The sequence below is a fragment of the Panthera leo genome, chromosome D4, assembly GCF_018350215.1.
Source record: "Panthera leo isolate Ple1 chromosome D4, P.leo_Ple1_pat1.1, whole genome shotgun sequence".
Lineage (NCBI taxonomy): Eukaryota > Metazoa > Chordata > Mammalia > Carnivora > Felidae > Panthera > Panthera leo.
The window spans coordinates 72,597,020-72,615,688 of record NC_056691.1 but is presented as its reverse complement, the minus strand read 5'-3'; the positions used below and the strand labels follow the sequence as shown (position 1 = coordinate 72,615,688).

General features: G+C 36.6%; 1 protein-coding gene across 3 annotated transcripts in view; it reads right to left on the bottom strand.

The window, feature by feature from the left end:
* Positions 1–18,669, bottom strand: part of KIAA1958 (KIAA1958 ortholog) — a 153,737-nt gene that overhangs the window by 36,046 nt on the left and 99,022 nt on the right. Inside the window, exon 3 of one of the 3 annotated variants that reach the window (XM_042912407.1) lies at positions 6,489–6,572. The exons of 1 other annotated variant lie outside the window; for it this stretch is intronic. In XM_042912407.1, coding sequence (XP_042768341.1) covers positions 6,489–6,572 — 84 coding nt within the window. Of the gene's footprint in view, positions 1–4,268; positions 6,573–18,669 lie in introns of those variants that run through there. One more of the 3 variants, XM_042912405.1, reaches the window with a different exon arrangement.

Genomic DNA, 18,669 nt, shown 5'->3' with positions numbered 1-18,669 from the left:
AGAGAAAACCAGTCACAAGAAGCCTGATTAAAATCAGAAGTGTTTGCCTCTAATATGTTGAACGATGGAGATAGCCAACTAGAGAAAATCTGAATGGTTTTGGTCTAATTCTGAGACTCGTAAGGATAGTATTTTTCTTCAAAAATTTTGTTAAAAACAATCTTTATTTATTTATTTATTTGTTTGTTTGTTTGTTTGTTTGTTTGTTTAAGTAGGCTCCACAACCAACATGGGGCTTGAACTCACAAGCCTGAGATCGAGAGTCACAGGCTTAACTGACTTGAACCAGCCAGGCACCCCAAAAACAATCTCGATAGATAAAAACCCAAAATATTAACAACAAATTCTTCTATCAAATATTGTCGGGGGTGGGGGTTGGGTGGCTCAGTTGGTTGAGCATCCAACTTCAACTCAGGTCATGATCTCACAGCTCATGGGCTCAAGCCTCAGGTCAGGCTCTGTGCTGACAACTCAGAGCCTGGAGTGTGCTTCAGATTCTGTGTCTCCCTCTCTTCCCCTCTTGTGCTCTGTCTCTGTCTCTATCTAAAATAAATAAACATTAAAAAATTAAATATTGTTAATTTGCTGGCACCAAATTTGCAGGCAAGATCAAACTCCCTGGCAGACCGGCAATCAATGCTCAGTAACTGGTGGCTGGCAATACTGGCTTTTGGGCTTAAGAGCCCAACCTTCCCTTTCCCTGTCTGATTTATGAGGAACTCTCTTAAAATTGAGTTTTTGGTTTATTTGGGGGTAAAAACAAATGGAAATCACTTTTAAAAATATAATTACTTGTACACACACTCACCTCCATGAAAAAGTTAAGTGTCCTTTAAAAAGTGACACAGACTTATGCTCTCTACTCATGGCCAAGGGAGAAACAAACTGCCAAATGTCCTATATCAAAATAATTAAAATAATGAGGCCTAAACAATGTTGTACCAACAAACATGCCAGGTGATGGCACTGCTCTCAATTTGGAATTGAATGTATATTGATGATTTTATTACACTAGGGATTTCATGTATAATTTATCACTTCAGAGTCCACAGATGCACAGCAAATCACCTTGTGAACAAGCTGCCTCAGCCGAAAAGGACAGAACTTAATAGGATCTGGATCTGGTTTCAGATCCCGATGCTCTTATGTAGTAGCTATGATATGGGCAACCCATTTGACTTCTGTGATTTCCTCATTTATGAAGGAGAAATAATCACACTTACCCTCAGGACTATTGTGAGAATTAAGTGAAACAGCTTACAGAAGCACTTACTACTCTGGCATACTGTTAAGTACTCAGTAAACGATAGTGATGGTAATCTGCACATTCTTGTACATGTGTGCACCTATGTGAACCCAATAGATGGTGCAGGAGTGGCTGCCTTCATATTGGTTTTAAAACAGGCTCTAAGGAAGATTCTCGTCAAAATACTCAAAGCAGTGTTATGTATTCCACAGCAAACCAACATATTCAGTGGCTGAATAATAGACAAACTGTATGAGTACGAATTCGGGAAATGATGCAAAAAGAGTATCGGCAGAGACTTTTTTGGTGAGCTCTCAAAAATGAAATGAAACTTTTATTACAGTATCTTTTATAAATTCTTTGAGGGTAGGGACTGTTTTACACATCTTTGTACCCTTCCCAGTGTCTGGACAATAGGTGTTCAAATATCTGTTGATATGGCTGTAAATTCTCTCTCAGTGAAAGTTATTTGATGTCATGACATCTTAAAAGCTAAGCCATATGACTGAGATCAATTAATGTGATGAAAGTTTCAGCTAACAATGATCTAAATGAAAAACCAAAGAGACTTGATCTACTCTAGAAAATTTTCAGACTATTGTTTACTGCTCTGGGAAGTGATTTAACACAGGGGAAAGTGAATTGACATAGGGAAAATTTAACACAGGGAAAAGATCTAGAAAAATATTTTAAGTAGCTGGCGTATTACAAACCATATTCAGACCACCCCTACTAACTAGGAGAATAAATGGAATTTTAAGAATAAGCTCTGTTGGATTAACATCCTGAATTTCTCTAACCTTTTCAGATTTTATGGTTTTAAAAACAATTGCTACCATCCAAGGTTTTCAACAGTCACTCACATGAATATAGAAGAAAGACTGAATTTTGCAGCTATCTCCCCTCAAATGCTGACAGATGGGCTTGACACTTTTGTTGTAGACAGTGCACAACTTTCAGAGTCATGTGAGGAGCACTGGAGAATTCCTTACGTGACATTACACTGACTTGTAATGTTTGTAAACCTTGCAAATATGGTTTTATGGTTTTTGTATGAATCACAGGATTGACTGGAAAGGCAGCACATTCAGTTGTAGTGAACACCTACTGGACTGCTGAATTTTCACGAAAGCACATGAATGATATTTTGGCATGTACCAGTGCCACAGTATGAACATAACTTCTTTTAAGTTAAAGTAACAAATAATGAAAATGGCATCTGGCAATAGCATGTCTTCAGTATTGTTTATATAAAAACACAAAATTTAGAGGTAGTTGCAGATAATTTTTCATAATTTCATTAATGCAAAGAGATACTGTAATTCAGCTAAACTTCTACCAAGCCATTCTTCAGAAAAGCTTTCTAAATCTAAATGTCACAATGTTCCTATTTGGTTTGAGTTATCAAAGCAAAATAAAAATAAATAAAAAAGTAATTTACATTCTCAATTTGTGTTCTTCTGAATGAAAATGCAATAGAATGAAATAGGAGAGATTTTCATTGTAGTGCCTTAATCAACACAAATAGGAATGCAAAATTCCCTAATTCTGCTTTCTCAGTATATCCTCACTGCCCTTCTTCCTCATGACAAACTTACTTTGCTGTCAAAAACATATTAAGAATTTTTAAAAGTATGTCAGTGCAAAAATAAAATGCACACATTTTAAGTGTTTCACAAAAACCTTTTTTTTTTTTTTTTAAACAAGAGGTAACCCATTAAGAACAGCCTTATTGGCACCTAGGTGGCTTAGTTGGTTAAGCTTCTGACTTTGGCTCAGGTCATGATCTTGCAGTTCTTGAGTTCAAGCCCCACGTCAGGCTCTGTGCTGACAGCTTAGAGCCTGGAGCCTGTTTCAGATTCTGTGTCTCCCTCTCACTCTCATACTCCCCTGCTGCTCCCCTCCCCTGCTCATACTCTTTCTCTCTCAAAAATAAACAAACATTAAAAAAATTTTTTTAAGAGTTCTTTTATAGTAGGCTGTCCTGTGCACTTACAAACAAGGGTATAGAATAAGGAAAGTTTTGTAAAGGGAACTGGGAGAAAGAGGTCCTGTGGCTCAAAATGAACAGAAGAGGGGGCACCAGGGGACACAGTGTGCCATCATGAAAGGTCACTCAGCATTCCTTCTAATCAGATAGCCTTGAGAGATGGGAAAACACTGTGTCCCCATTTCTGGCTCAAATCACTGGAAACTGACTCTGAGTTGGAACTAAGGAAGATAAACAGAAAAAAGTCAGAAGACAGTACCATTTCCTTAACAATAACTGATTTGTCTTGATCTCAACATAAAATGAAGGTAACTAAGCTTTCAAGGATTGAAAGGATGAAAGATGTGTACAGAAATAAATATGTATGTATTGAAATGTCTAAAGAAATATTTACTAAAATATTAACAGCGGTTATTTGGGCCAGCAGATTTATGAGTGTTTGTGCTCTTTATGCTTACCTAAATTTTCTAATTTTCACACAGTAACTATTATATAAATGATGCATGTAAGTCACTTGACACAGAGCTGGCATACACACTAGTTAAAAAATGGTGGCTGCCATCATTAATACAAAAATAAATAAATAAAACAAGATATCTTCCACCCTTTCTTATTTCTGGATGCCTCTCTATGGAGGAAAAGTCACGAAATGAAGTTGATTCCACCACAAAAAGTCCACAGAAGACTTTCTACTCGTGAACCAAAGGAAAGGTCACCATATAGAGGAATGAGTCTTTATGTGTTTATGACTTGGTGTTGAAAAAAGCTACCAAGCCAAGGGAAACCTCAGCTTTTGTGATGATTTAGGAAGGCATATAAAAATGAAACCTGAACGCGCTGTACAATAAGTTAACACATAAAATACCACCTACCCTTCTAGCTAATGTGAATTAAGAGGTTGCCTTAAAGAACAAATACTTCCCAACAGAATCCAACAAAGCAATTAAGATTCGGATTTTCTATGTGTTAATGATTATACAGGACAGGAACCAAGCTCAACTTCATTGTCGCCCTAATGTCTAAATTTATGTTGTTATTGAAGGATCTTAACTAAAAATACACCACAGGCTTTAAGACTTGAAAATAAAGACCTTGGGAAAACCACCACAAAGAGTTGTTTAACCAAAATTATTATTATTATAATTGCAGGGTATCACAGATAAATTTATATTTACTAGAAACTGCACATTTTCAAGAATGCTTTGAATTCAGCTAAATCCAATAACAAAATGTTGTTACCCCAAATGAGTGTCAATATTCTTTTGATCTCAACTACAGAGTTAAGTAATCTCCTAGGGAAAAGAGACTGAAGTTTAATGCTTATAAATAAATAATTCAGGGGGTTTGGGCTTTGAAGAGTAGTCCTCTTTTGTTGTCCTGACTAGCGCTTCCAGATTTTTAATAAGACCCTCCCATTCTCTACCTTCTCTTTATGTTTGATATACAGTCTAATGCTTGGGAACATTTTGAAAGCTTTGGTAGTTTTGCAAATCTGAAAATCACACTTCATTTAAACTGATTTCTTAGGGAACAAAAAAAATCTATCCAGGTTCAAGCACAACAGTAAAGAGCTGTTAACAGTCTTTTTTGCCACAATATTGGACTTTGCATATTATTTAAAAATTATATATCTTTCAAAAAGAATGGCACCTTTATTGCCCTCAAAAGAAAAGATGTTACCTAAACATCTAGATTTTCAGACATTACAAAAAAGAGGCACAGGAGCTAAAATTCTAATTCAGCTAAAAAAAATATGTAAATAATTTGTAGAGCTTATGTCAACACTCTCATATTCTGGATCTGACTGAATATAATTCTGTGTAAGCAGCAGAGCTAGTATTGTTTCCTCCTGATTAATATAAAATTTTAAAACTTAAAAAAATAAAGCCATTTATTAACTAGACTCAAAATGAGAGGTGGGGTGGGAAGGAAAAGCAGGCGTTGAGGACACACGTGTCTAGGACGACTTTCAGTTACTTTTCTGACAGTTTTTTAAAAAACGGAATTCCTTCTCTACTTTGTATTGCCTGAGAACCACTATGGTTTTGTAACGGCTATAACAGTAATTACATTTAATCACCCACAAGTACATTTGTGTTAAGCCTATAAATACTATGTTAGCAATACTAAACTATCTCCATTGGCTTATTTGTAAAAAGAAAAATATATTATATATTTATATTTTTATAAAGTTAACACTGAGGGCCGAGGAAAGGAAACGAGAAGCAGTGTATAACCACAGTTTCTCTGGACACAGTAACCAAGCTGGGGTCTTGCTCAGGACACCTGGTCAAGCAGTGTCTGAGGAAGAGTCATAAGAGGCAGAGACGATGAAATTGCCGCTGTTGGAGTGCCCGGCCACTGACTGTGCGGCCTGCTGGCTCAGATTGTTACAGATAAGCACCAGCTGGTTGCTCTGAGCCTCAGACAAGGTGCTGCAGCTCTGATACACGCTGAAATTGGTCTTCCTGCCGGGGATGTTGCCCTTCTCACACATGGTCTTCACCATCTTGGCCAGCTTGTTCTTGCCGAGGGCTTGGCAGTTATACCAATGCAGAGCTGCCAAGTTCACCACTGGCTTGATGGACAGGTAGAAAGGGGCATCCTCGTAGCGCATGGCAGGAGGTCGCCGCTGGGCATACTCCTTATAGTCCTGTACGGGGCAGGTCTGTGGGGCATGCTGGGTGGCATACACACGAGAGTCCGTCCCCCCTCTCTTGGTTTTGGCATTCAGGTCACCAGTGTCTTGACCCATCCACTCTAAGTACTCCAGCCCTGTTTCTGTTACCCGGAGCCGGATATCACCCCACTTCAAGGTAGATCCATGGAATCCTGTGCAGTGCCCAAAAGCTTTTGTGTTGTTGAGCCACACAAGGTTGAGAAGACCCTCAGGATTATAGCGGCTCAGCAGTCCTCTTTTCCGCAGAATGAGCTCATCAGCAAAGGTGAGCTTCATGGACTTGTGTGGCTTATTTCCTTTTCCTTTGCAGCGGAGTTCAATCTGCTTCTGTTTCAGGGCCTCTTGGGAACGCTTGAATTCCTTATCCCTCGTAATACTGTAGCCATACCTGTGTTCTTTTAGGTACCGTTCAAGTCCACACTGGTAATTGGCCAAGCTGTTGGGTTCATACTCGGACCCATCCTTCTGCCTGGCATCCACAAAGAAAGAGGCTAGGTAGGCATCCAACTCCTTGCAAGGGATGACATAAATCTCTCTTGTTTCAGAAGGATACTTGGAGATGAGGAACTCGCGGAAATTGCGGAGCGCAGTCTGCGTGCTCCGGATGGTTTTCTCATTCTGCTCCCTGCTGAGCTCAGCTGCTCTTTCATCCTGGTCTGCAACAAATTGGGGAGGGGAGGGATAGAGAGGGTGTTGATGAGTTCAGACAATGCACTTTCTACTCTGAAATAAAGTTTCCTCTTATAATGAAAAGGGAAAGAAGGAATCCATTTTATAGAGATCACTTACAAATGTTATTTACATACCTGCTGCATTATAATAGCCAACTTCAGTTTCACAAATGATGTACTAGACAAGGGTATGGCCCATTACAATCAAAATGAGCTTCTTGTGTCACTGGCACATAAGCTTTGTGCATGAAAGTTTGTGGGAGGAGTGAGTTTTAGAAACAGCCTTTGTTTTAGGAAGAATGCAAGGGAAAAAAATGTGCTATTCATCCTACTGCAGTGTGCAAGGGCCCCATTAAAGCTGACACACTCATTTTGAATCACTTCATTTGTGAAACCAGAGGTTGTACTGGTTCCATTTTATTGAATTAACTAAATATTCAAATTTGTTATTTAGCACATCACTAGAGATCTATATTTAAAAGTTACCAAACAGATGATTTGCAGTAGTTAATTCAACACTTTATGGCAATTTAGGTTAACACAATTTATAAATATTCTGTGTGTAATTGCAGGGCTATTTGTAAGAAGTGGTAACATATTCGGTATTTTGTAAAGTAATGAGGATAGGGGCGCCTGAGTGATTCAGTGGGTTAAGTGTCTGACTTTGGCTCAGGTCATGATCTCACGGCTCATGTGTTTGAGTCCTGCATCGGGGCTCTGTGCTAATGACTCAGAGCCTGGAGCCTGCTTCAGATTCGGTGTCTCCCTCTCTCTCTCTGCCCCTCCCCTGCTCGTGTTCGTTCTCTTCCTCTCAAAAATAAACATCAAAAAAAATTTTTTTAAATAAATAAAAAAGTAACGAGGATAAAACTTCTTAAGTGTAACAAACAGGACAACGAATTTTGAATTAGGTTACTACAATCCAGATGTAAGGAAAGGGATGTATCTCTTGGACAAATCATTTTATTTATTATTTATACTCTTCCACCAAGAACTAGAATTGCCTCTTCTCATTATGGATCATCCACGGTTAAGTGATGTTGCTCTAGAGTACCAGTTCTCACACTTGAGTGTGCTTCAGGATTGCTCAGGATGCTTGATCAACAGCAGATTCCCAGCTGGCAGGAATCCATGCCCAGGAGGAGGTTTGAGAGAAACTCCCTTGAGAAACAAAGTTCTAGTGTTTATGTGTTATGATGGAAACCCTACTCTATTTTTTACTCAACTTTTTTTATTAAGTTCAATGATATCATCTAAATGGTTTCCTTTCAGTAGTATGTAATTTAAATTTGGACTCAATAGTAACAATAAAAATGTTTTGTCAAAAATCACTATGTCAGACATGGGTGTAACTCAAAAAGAGAAATTCTAAAAATGAAACCACACAATAGAAAACTTGGCTATCCTATTGATTGTTGAGAGGCAAGCATCAAGCTTAGTTTAAAACAACATAAAAATGTAATTTCTGATTTTACAGTATAAAGGTAAAATATTTTGTTTATCCTGTTTATCTTATTTAGGAAAATTTTAGTTTGTAAGGTTGCTCATTGGAAGTCTTTGTAAATAACCACATACAATAATAAGAATTCTAATAAACTGAATTTTATTCAGAAAATACACTTTTTGTATTACTATACACATTTATGAATAATTATGTTATTTTAAAATGACATTCTAATGTGTAATTGCCAAAATCCTCATAACTTTATAAAACAAAATGAACTAAAATTCACTAGACTACCTAATTAGATATTTTTATAGGCATGTTTTTGAAGGATCATATTTCTAAAATTCAATATACAAAAGTGTATTTTATACTTCGTTAGACTTGACTTTTGATTATGCTATTTTCTTCCAGTTAAAAACTGTTTATATATCACCAATAAAGATGTGTATCTTTCCCTCAAAAAGATGGAAGGCACACTTTGCATGTAACCTTTTACCATGCTGGCTGGCTTCCCTGGCTGTTTACATGTAAAGCCAAAGGGGCCAGCACAGCTGTTCATTCTGGCTAATTGTTTAAATATCCATCACAGTGGTCTTCAAACCTCAGAGACTTTCTAAGAAATAAACAGTCATGGACAACTTTAGGGAAAAAATTTCTAGTTTCTCAAGTTTCATACAGAATGTTTTATAAAACTTACTTGTCTGAGATGAAGACTGAGTTTGCAAATGTTGCCATCCCCAATCTAATATGGTACATATTCTGGGGTGCAAAAGACTTTGAGGAGGCAAACAAAACTTATACATTGATGATTAAACCCATAGCATGTCTTGTCCTTTGTTCTTATACATGTTCTTATATAGGTGAAATTTGCCATCGGAAAGAGGGTATTTGGGCCTGAACTGGGGTGAATTTAGGACTTCTGAAGGGGTTATAGGTTAGTAAGGTTGGTTCTTTTCACTGGAAATGGACTATTCTGCAGGACTACCAGGATGTTCAAGATAGAAGCTTAAAACTCTATTCAGTTCTTTCAGATTCAGCATGCTTTTGTTCATAAGATGCTCAATAACTATTTCATACACATGAAACATTATTTGTAGTTACAGTCAATCCTCATCTTCATTTCATAAAATATTCAACATTTTCTCCCTCTTTTTTATAAAAATAAACTGTTGAAAACCTTTGGGTGTCCATTTAAATGGATAGTTTTTTCAAAGTTCTTTTGAGGGGTATGTGAGTAAAAGAGTTAAAGTAAGCCTTCCTCCTCTTTCTACTTGGCCTCAATCTTTAGTTGAGAGCCATTACACATCTACAGGAAAAAAAAAAAGAAAGAAACTAAAAACTCCTTTCCTAATAGCCTGAAATGCACCACAAAAGGAGGGGGAAGAGTAGAGAAACCCTTATTCATTTTGCACGAATAGGGGGAAGTAAATGGCCTTAAAGTCAAGTAATAGTTTTTCAGCTAATTATACAATCAAAAAAGACCAGAAAAGATTGATAATAAAATATAAAACTGTTACATTTATCTTGCTTTTATCTCTAGTTTTAGAAAAACTTCTGATCCAATTATTTTTAAAAACTTTTTATTAGGTATAACATACATACAATAAAGTATACTAGTCATTAAGTGCATGCAATTAATTTTCACAAATTGAATCCAGTTTCCAGATCAAGAAAAAGAACACCACCAGCATCCCAGAGGTCTTTCTCATGTCCCCTTCTTCCAGTTACTCCCTCTCATAAAAAATAACAGCTATTCTGATGAAACAGAATACAACTGTCTGGTCTATTATTGTAACTAATATGAATGGAATCTTAGAGGATGAACTCTTTTGTATCTGGCTTCTTTTGTTCAGCATTGTGAGTTTCATCCATATTGTTTTGTAGTTGTAGATAATTTACCCTCATTGCTGTGGGTACATTACACACATTCCATTGTGTGACTATATCACAATTTTTGTTTCCACTCTATCAGGCATTTGGGTAGTTTTCAGTTTGGGGCTATTTCCAATGAAATTTTTATGAACATTGTATGAAATGATGTCAGGTGTTTACTTAGAAGTAGAATTACTGGGCCAAAGGAAATCATAGGTTCAGCTTTAATAGATACTGACAAACAATTTTCCAGAGTGGTTGTACCAATTTACTTTCACAAACTTGAGTATGTGAGAGTTCAGGTTGCTCCGTATCTTCGGCAACAACTAAGTAGTCTTTCTTTATTTAAGCCATTCTGCTGGGTGTGGGTGGTACTGCACTGTAGTCTTAATTTTCATTTCCCTGGTGACTAATAAAGTCGAACACCTCTTTATAGGTTTATTGGTCATTTGAATATTCTCTTTGTGGAATGCCTGTTCAAGTCATTTTTCTGTTGCCCTTTTGTCTGCCCTTTTCTTACTGTTTGCAAGAGGTTTTAACAAATTTTGAGTCTTTATCAGATACACATAACGCAAATATCTTCTTCCCAATCTGTGGCTTGCCTTTTCACTTTCCTAATGGTGTTTTTAATGAGTAAGAGTTTCGAATCCTAATATAGCCCAGTTATCAATTTTTTCTTTTATGGTACATGCTTTTTGCATCTTATTTAAAAAAATCGTGCTTATTCCAAAGTAATGGAAGATCTATTTCTTCCGAGGACTTTAGTTTTACTTTTCACATTTCGATCTGCCATCCACTAAACAGCCACCTGTACGTTCTAGATAAAAATTAAGATTTTTTTCAATATGGACCATGATTCATTTGATTTTAGTAAATTAATAAATTTTGACCAGGCAATACAGTAGGTACAGTACCTAAAAGTTACATATGGGTATAGAGTGAAAGTAAGTCACCCTTCCATCCCATCTCCTTGTTTCCCTCTGCATGGCAACCAGTATTACCAATCTATTGGGAATAATTTTTGAGATTTTTTCTATGCACAAACACTTATTTTTTGTCTTTCAAGTAGGGGGGTGGAATATACTCTACATCCTATTCTACACTCTGCTTTTTACCATTATGGTGTATTAAAGATAGCTCCATACCACTGCATACATATTTGCCCCAATCTAATAGCTGTAAAGTTCTTCTATGGATACACCATAATACATTTATCTAATCTCCTAATTCTCTATTGATGGACATTTGAATTATTTCTATCCTTTTGCTATTACAAACAATGCTACAATGGGTATCCTTGTATACATGACATTCCCCATATATGAGTGAGTATATACACAGAATTAATTTCCAAAGTGGAAATGCTATATTGCTATTGCCCTATATGTATATATGTTGTATCAATTTATACTTCCATAAGGTATAAGAATGATGGTTTAATCACACCTTCCTAGATATAATGTATTATCAAACTTCTTAATCTTTGCTTATTTAATTGGTAAAATCTATTAAGGTTTTATTTTGCATTTCTTTTATGATAAATAAGATTGAATATTTCTTTCAAATACTTATTAGCCCCTTATATTTTTTCATTTTCTTTCTGTGGATTTTTTTTGGCCTCTGCCCATTTTCTTTTTTTATACTGACTTATAGGAGCTACAGATACATTTAGGACTTTTCATTTATATTTAGTCTTTTTTTATATTTAGTCTTAATATTTATTATATTATTTACTTAACGTTATCATTATTATATTTAGCTCTTTGTGTTACATATAATGATGTGTATGTGGATAAATATATACTTTTTTTTAGTTCGCCTTTGTATTTGTGACTATTACACACTTATGGTATTGAACTTACCTCTGTTAAATGTTTTTTATATTTTGTGGTATACTTAGAGATGTTTTCCCCACTATGAAGCCATAAAACAGTTCTCTTATGTTTTCTTCTAAAACATTTTTATTTCATTTTCCATTTTCATTTTATTTCATTAAAATTTCATTTTTACGTTTTAAATATTTAATTGCCTGAATTTATTTTGGTGTAAAAAGTAGGCGCCAACTTGATATTTTTCTAGATAGTCATCCTACTGTTAATAATAGCAGTGACAGTGGCTCATTATTCACATAACTGGACCTTTAAAACTTTTTTTTTTTTTTTTTTTGCAGCAAATTCCTGTATTTGTTGTAGGACGTCACTATTAGAAGTCTATCATGTCTTTTAAACTACTGAAGTATTTTTATTAGAATTAGTTTGGTTGGTTAGTGACTTGATTACAAAGTTGCATAGGCTTTGAATAGTCTCTCCCAAAAGTGGTCATTTAAAAAAATTTTTTTTATGTTTATTTATTTTTGAAGGAGAGATAGGCAGAGCATGAGTGGGGGAAGAGCAGAGAGAGCGGGAGACACAGAATCCGAAGCTGAGCTGTCAACACAGAGCCCGAAGTGGAGGTTGAACCCACAAACTGTGAGATCATGACCAGAGCCGAAGTCGGATGCTCAACCCACTGAGCCACCCAGGAGCCCCAAGCTCTGTCATTTTTTAGTGTGCCATTTGAAAAATGATTTTTAGAAATGCATATATTCTTTGATGACAATAACACCTGCATAAGATATCGTTGGGTTTTGGTTTGTGATCCACTTTTAGAGTCAACACTGAGTTTATCTCATTTCTTTGTTTTAATATTAGTTGTATTTATTTTGCATACTACACATTAATGTATAGACTTTTTCCCAGTTTTATTGAGAAATAATTGACATATATCACTGTGTAAGTTTATACATTACAGCATAATGTTTTGAATTACATATATTGTGAAATGATTATCACAATAGGTTTAGTTAAAATCCATCATCTCATATGGATACAATAAAAAGAAAAGAAATTTCTCCTCATGGTGAGAACTTTTAGGATCTACTCTCTTAATTTTCTCATTTCTATTTGTTTCATTTAATCTTAGTTCTTGTGATCATAATATATGCCAGGATCTGTTTTGACTATTGTATCAGGGCTCTTGCTCAGCTCCTCTTTTTCTTGGCTGAACTGTCTTCCTTGTGTTGGCTTCATCCACAAGCAGGATAACAACAGCCAGAGGTGGAAAAATGACCGTCTATTCCAGTCATCTCCTTTTAGGAGTAAAGAAAACCTCTTCCAGTTTATGTTCTCTTGTTAATTTTTCTAGTGGTTATCATTATTTTGATAACTCTGCATATCACAAATCCTCTATTTTTATACAACATATATTGATACCCCACTACAAACAATATCAAAATTAATATGCCATATACTTACATTTCTTCCTCCAACTAATCATTTTCAATTTTATTATTTTTCTTGGTCCTTATAATTGTTAGCTTTTATTCTACCGTTTAGTTTAGTTCTTCTAGTGTTACCTTTATACCTTCAATCTGAATACCCTACTACCTGAATTGGTAGCTTTAAGTAATATCTTTTGAATCTTCGTTTATACTATTTCCCACATTCTCTCTCCTGTGCCCTCCCAACTTTTGAAAAATTATACACTTCTACATTGTTGTGGCTTATGATACTTACTATAAGTATTTATAAAATAATTGATACAATTGTTTTTAATAATAATTTCTACATTTTGTTCTCAATTTTGCAATTAAATATACAGAATCAATGCTTACCACCAGTGTTTTGCCAGTCTCCTTCAGTTAGTTAAAGTTTGTCCTCTAACAGCTTAATCAGAAAGTATTTATGAAAACGATATTTTCCTGAGGTCTTGAATTTTTTAGTATGTCTTTAAGCTTTTATTGTCTTTATAACTGAACAACATGAACAACAGTTTGACTAGGTACAAGATTCTCCACTCATACTCCCCGCCCTCCCACACACCCTGGACAATAGTAGCATTGCTCAAGTATTGTGTAGAATTCAATGCTAGCATAGAAAAGTCAATGGTCAGGGGCGCCTGGGTGGCTTGGTCGGTTAAGCGTCCGACTTCGGCTCAGGTCATGATCTCGCAGTCCGTGAGTTCGAGCCCCGCGTTGGGCTCTGTGCTGACAGCTCAGAGCCTGGAGCCTGTTTCAGATTCTGTGCCTCCCTCGCTCTGTGACCCTCCCCCGTTCATGCTCTGTCTCTCTCTGTCTCAAAAATAAATAAAAACGTTTAAAAAAATTTTTTTTTTTTTTAAATAAAAAGAAAAGTCAATGGTCAGCATAGTCTTTCTCCCTTATAGGTCTCTTGATTGCTTTTTTGGGCAGGGGTCTGGATATCTAAATGATTATTTCTTTATCTGTGAAGGGCAGTAAGGTTACTAGGCTATATCTCAGTGCTGATCATTGTACACCCATCTTTTTTCTGGTACACAGTGTGCCCTTTCAAGCCATAAATTCAAGTATATCTCCACTGCCTTATCACAATGGCAGACCACCTCCCACAAAGATGGCAAGTGTATTTGTGTTTCTTGACTCAGTCCTGCCTCCTCTGCTATTCTCTGGTGTCAAACAGGGCCCAGGGAAGCTCTCAAGACCAACCCAAACACCCCCATACCAGTTCTTCAAAAGTGACTGTTAATTTAACTGCTCAGCATGTATCATCCTAGGTGGAAAACAGTTCTCACACCTCCGAGATCTACAGTCACATGTCTCATGGTGTCATGTTCAAATCCCCAACTGATCACTGCATCTGGCAGTCTTTCTTTGTACACTGTGGTTCTAGCAGAAGACTTGTAGTTTAATTTAAGAGAATGTTTGTTTCTGTTTCTTATTTTGAAGTTATTTTAAAAAGACGCTGGAATTCAGATCCAGTTCTTTACATATGAATGAGATTGCTGCAACTTTTAGTCCCTAACCTGGTGCCTAGCACTTAACAGGGATCCCATAAATGTTCACTGAATGCATTCTCACCACATGAAATCTACTCCATGAAGAAGAGTTACATTCCTGAAGATTTTGTCATTCCTCAAAAACTCAGTAGCCAAATTTTATTAAGTTTTGTTTGAATGTATGTGGTAAAAAATAGAACTTGGATTCTAAATAGTTCTATTTTTTATCTAATATGAATGATAAACAAAATTGTTTTCAACACAAACGAAGATTCTGTAAAGATCACTTCCAATTTTCGTAAGTGTTCATATCATTCAGCAGGCAAGCTGAATGAGTCATTGTTACTGATGGAAAAAAAAGCATGCATTGAGATGAGCAAAATGGTCTTATTATATATAGGAAGTTGTGATTAAATAGCAAACTTTAAAAATCATTATTTAAAAATTTAAAAACCCCAAAGGCCTAGAAAACGGAATGAAGACAAGGTAGCAGCCAAAAACATAGAAGTACAAATTATTGTTTTCTAAACAGATCAGGTATTTAACAATTGGAGATACAGTTTTGCAGACGGTGAATGAGTAGGCATCAGAATCATGTTCCCTACGGCTCCCACGAACCTAACGTACCTAAAAGCCACGAATCATTATATGTGCCCAGACCTAAAACGTAGCTTTGGCTCTGTTCCAACAAACGTGCTCTTCTATCTAATCAGTGCCTCCACCATTCACTTACCATTTGCCCAAGCTTGAAATCTGAGCACCAGCCTTGACACTGCTCTCCCTTTCTTCTACAGCTAATCCATCAATCCCTGCTGAACCACCTCACTCATTCAAGCACACTTAATGAGTGACTGAAACATGTTAGGAATTAAGTAGGCTCATTCTACAGGGATGAGTATAATGGTAACAGTCCCTACTTTTGTGGAATTTACCACAGAGTGAGTAAAAACAGATAATAACACAAATAAGGTAACCTTAGACAAACCAACACAAATACTATGAAGAAAAATAACAGAGTATTGTGAGAAAGAATAAATGACCAACTTAAGGATGGATGTTCCAGGAAGGACTCTCTAAGAAGTTTTAGTTGAGACCTAAAAATGAGAAGCCAGTTACATAAACTATAGAAGGAGGAAGAGCAGAGGGAACAGCACTTGAGAAGTTCCTGCAATGGAAATTAAGTTTGAGAAACTGAAAGACTCTCAGTGTGCCTGGAGCAATAAAAAGGGGGAGTGATACTAGAAGAGGTCTGAAAGCCCATGGGGGTCAGATCACACCAGGCCTTGTAGGTCTTATTAATGACTTTGTATTCTGTCTTAAGAAAACTAGTTGGTCAGAAAACTACATGGTCAGGTTTGCACTGCCCTCTTATGATACAAAACTACCTATAGGTTTGCAGACCTATCTTTTCTCATGCAAAGAACTCTACCTTGTATAACTAGGGCTGAGTTCACATTTGAATGACCTCGTGCAAAACACTCCCAGACAGTGAAATGATGGCTAAACTACCTCTGTGGAAGGTCAGAGCCAGAAAAAACAAGAGGAATATCCAAGTCAACCATCACCTCACCTTTCCCCCTCACTCTACCCCCCAAAAAGAAAGAAAGGTATTAAGAGTTTGTAAAAACTGTGGGACAGAGATTTGAGCTAATCTTACTGAGATCTTAAAGGACCAAGAGACACCAGGCGACAAATGGATTATGCTTCCATTATCCTGCCCTATTATTTTATTCCATCTTACTCACACCTCTCTGTTAGGTTGTGATTTCCTTGAGGAGAAAGGAATGCTTAGCACAGAAAAAAAATTTTTTTCTTTAAAGATTTTAAGTAATCTCTACACCCAACATGGGGTTCGAACCTACAAACCCAAGGTCAAGTGTTGCACGCTCCACTGACTGAGTCAGCAAGGCACCCCAGTCTTAGTACAATTTTTAAGCAATGGTTTTTCTATACTTATTTATATAGTCTTTTTTTTTTTTAAACATTTTTATTTATTTTTGAGACAGAGTGAGACAGAGCATAAACGGGGGAGGGGCAGAGAGAGAGGGAGACACAGAATCAGAAGCAGGCTCCAGGCTCTGAGCCATCAGCCCAGAGCCCGACGCGGGGCTCGAACTCACGGACCGCGAGATTGTGACCTGAGCTGAAGTCGGACGCTTAACCGACTGAGCCACCCAGGCGCCCCCTCTATACTTATTTATATAGTCTTTATGCCCCATTAATTACATTATTTTTCATGTATTTATCTTCTCTGAATCCTGAATACCCAGCATATGTCCCAGCACTCCAGAGCTACCCAAAGTATGAAGACTGAATGAATAAATATAAGAACTATCAAAATTTTTAAATTTATTTTAAAGATCTTATTTTTAAGTAATCTCCACACGCATCATGGGGCTCGAACTCACAACCCCGAGATTAAGAGTCACATGCTCCATTGACTGAGCCAGCCAGGTGCTCAAAAGAATTTTAAACCTACGTATCCTACACATATATTTTTCTTTTCTTTTATCTTTTTGAGAGAGAGACAGGGCACAAGTGAGCGAGGGGCAGGGAGAGAGAGAGAAGCGGGGCTTGTGCTCACTCAGAAGTGGGGCTTGAGCTCATCCGATGTGGGTCTCGAGCTCATGAACCACGAGATCATGACCTGAGCAGAAGTCAGATGCTTAACGGCTGAGACACCCAGGAGCCCCTTACACATATATTTCTAATGACTGAATGTTTCAAGCTTTGACTGGAGGATGGTAGGAAAGGGAGAACTTCTGGACATGAGTGGCTTTCAGAAATGCATTTTTAAAATGTCTGCCTTTCCTCCATACCTTTAATTTATATAAGTTCCCTTCTACCCATACTGTACCCTGCTGGGCTACTGTATTAGGGATCTTTGCTGTCACTAGTATGCAAGTAGTTTTTGTTTTTAAGTAGGCTTTGGTTTTAAGTAGGGAGAGTGAATAAACTCTTCAGGTAGAAGGTATGGGTGACCTTCATTCTTTGAAATGAATGTGGTCCCTTACTTCTTGCCATCTAACACAACAGCCATCTAACACTTATCACTTATGAGCTTTTCAAAAGGAGAAGCCGTACTATAAAACCTAGTACAGTGAAATGGGCCTTCTATAAATGTAGCTAACAGATGGAAAAGTTTTAGGTTACTGTCTTCCAAGAGATCTGTGACCTGGAACGGGGCCTGAGAGAGAGCCTCAGCAGTGGCACAGGAACTCCTACAAAGAACCTGAGTAAAGTTTTTATATACACAGCCTTTCTGTACTTATTTACATAGTCTTCATGCCCCATTAATCCAATTATTTCCTCCCTTGTTAGGAGATGGCATGGAAAAACACATAATTAGTGCAGTATCTTGTGTTCTCATTTAATTTGAGATTTATGTTCTATTTAAATTCAGATCCATTTCCTTCTATTGCTGTAGCATTCAATTTAACAAAAAAGAAGCTTAGCTATCACATTCTTTTTGTGATTTTATTAAAGCGATACATCTGAAGCAATAAAAAACATTTCTTGATATTTAACTTATTATTTTCATTTGAATATTTTATCTTTTCATTTGATAGAGAAATGATGTTCAAATTCTTTTTATAAACCAGTGAATGATAAGTCTACAAGCTTATTAAATAAGAATGTATTTTTAAGTTTGAAAAATAAAAAAGTAAAAAGAAATCTGGCGAGTAGATTTATATTTATGAGACTACAGTTGGGATTAATATAAATCCACATTTGTGAATACCCCCCCACCCCCCTCCCTAGCATTTCAAGAAGTCCTGTGGTGGTAGAGTCAAAGGCAAGTCCCTGATGGTTATGTAGATTATATCACAGCTAGAAGAGATGACTAACACACATAAAATTAATTAAAATGACCATACAGGGCACAGTGCGATTAGGCACTGTGTTTATGGCATGGCCTCCCGGTCCTATAGGAATTCAGAAACAAAAGAAGTCAAATAGAGCTTAAGATAT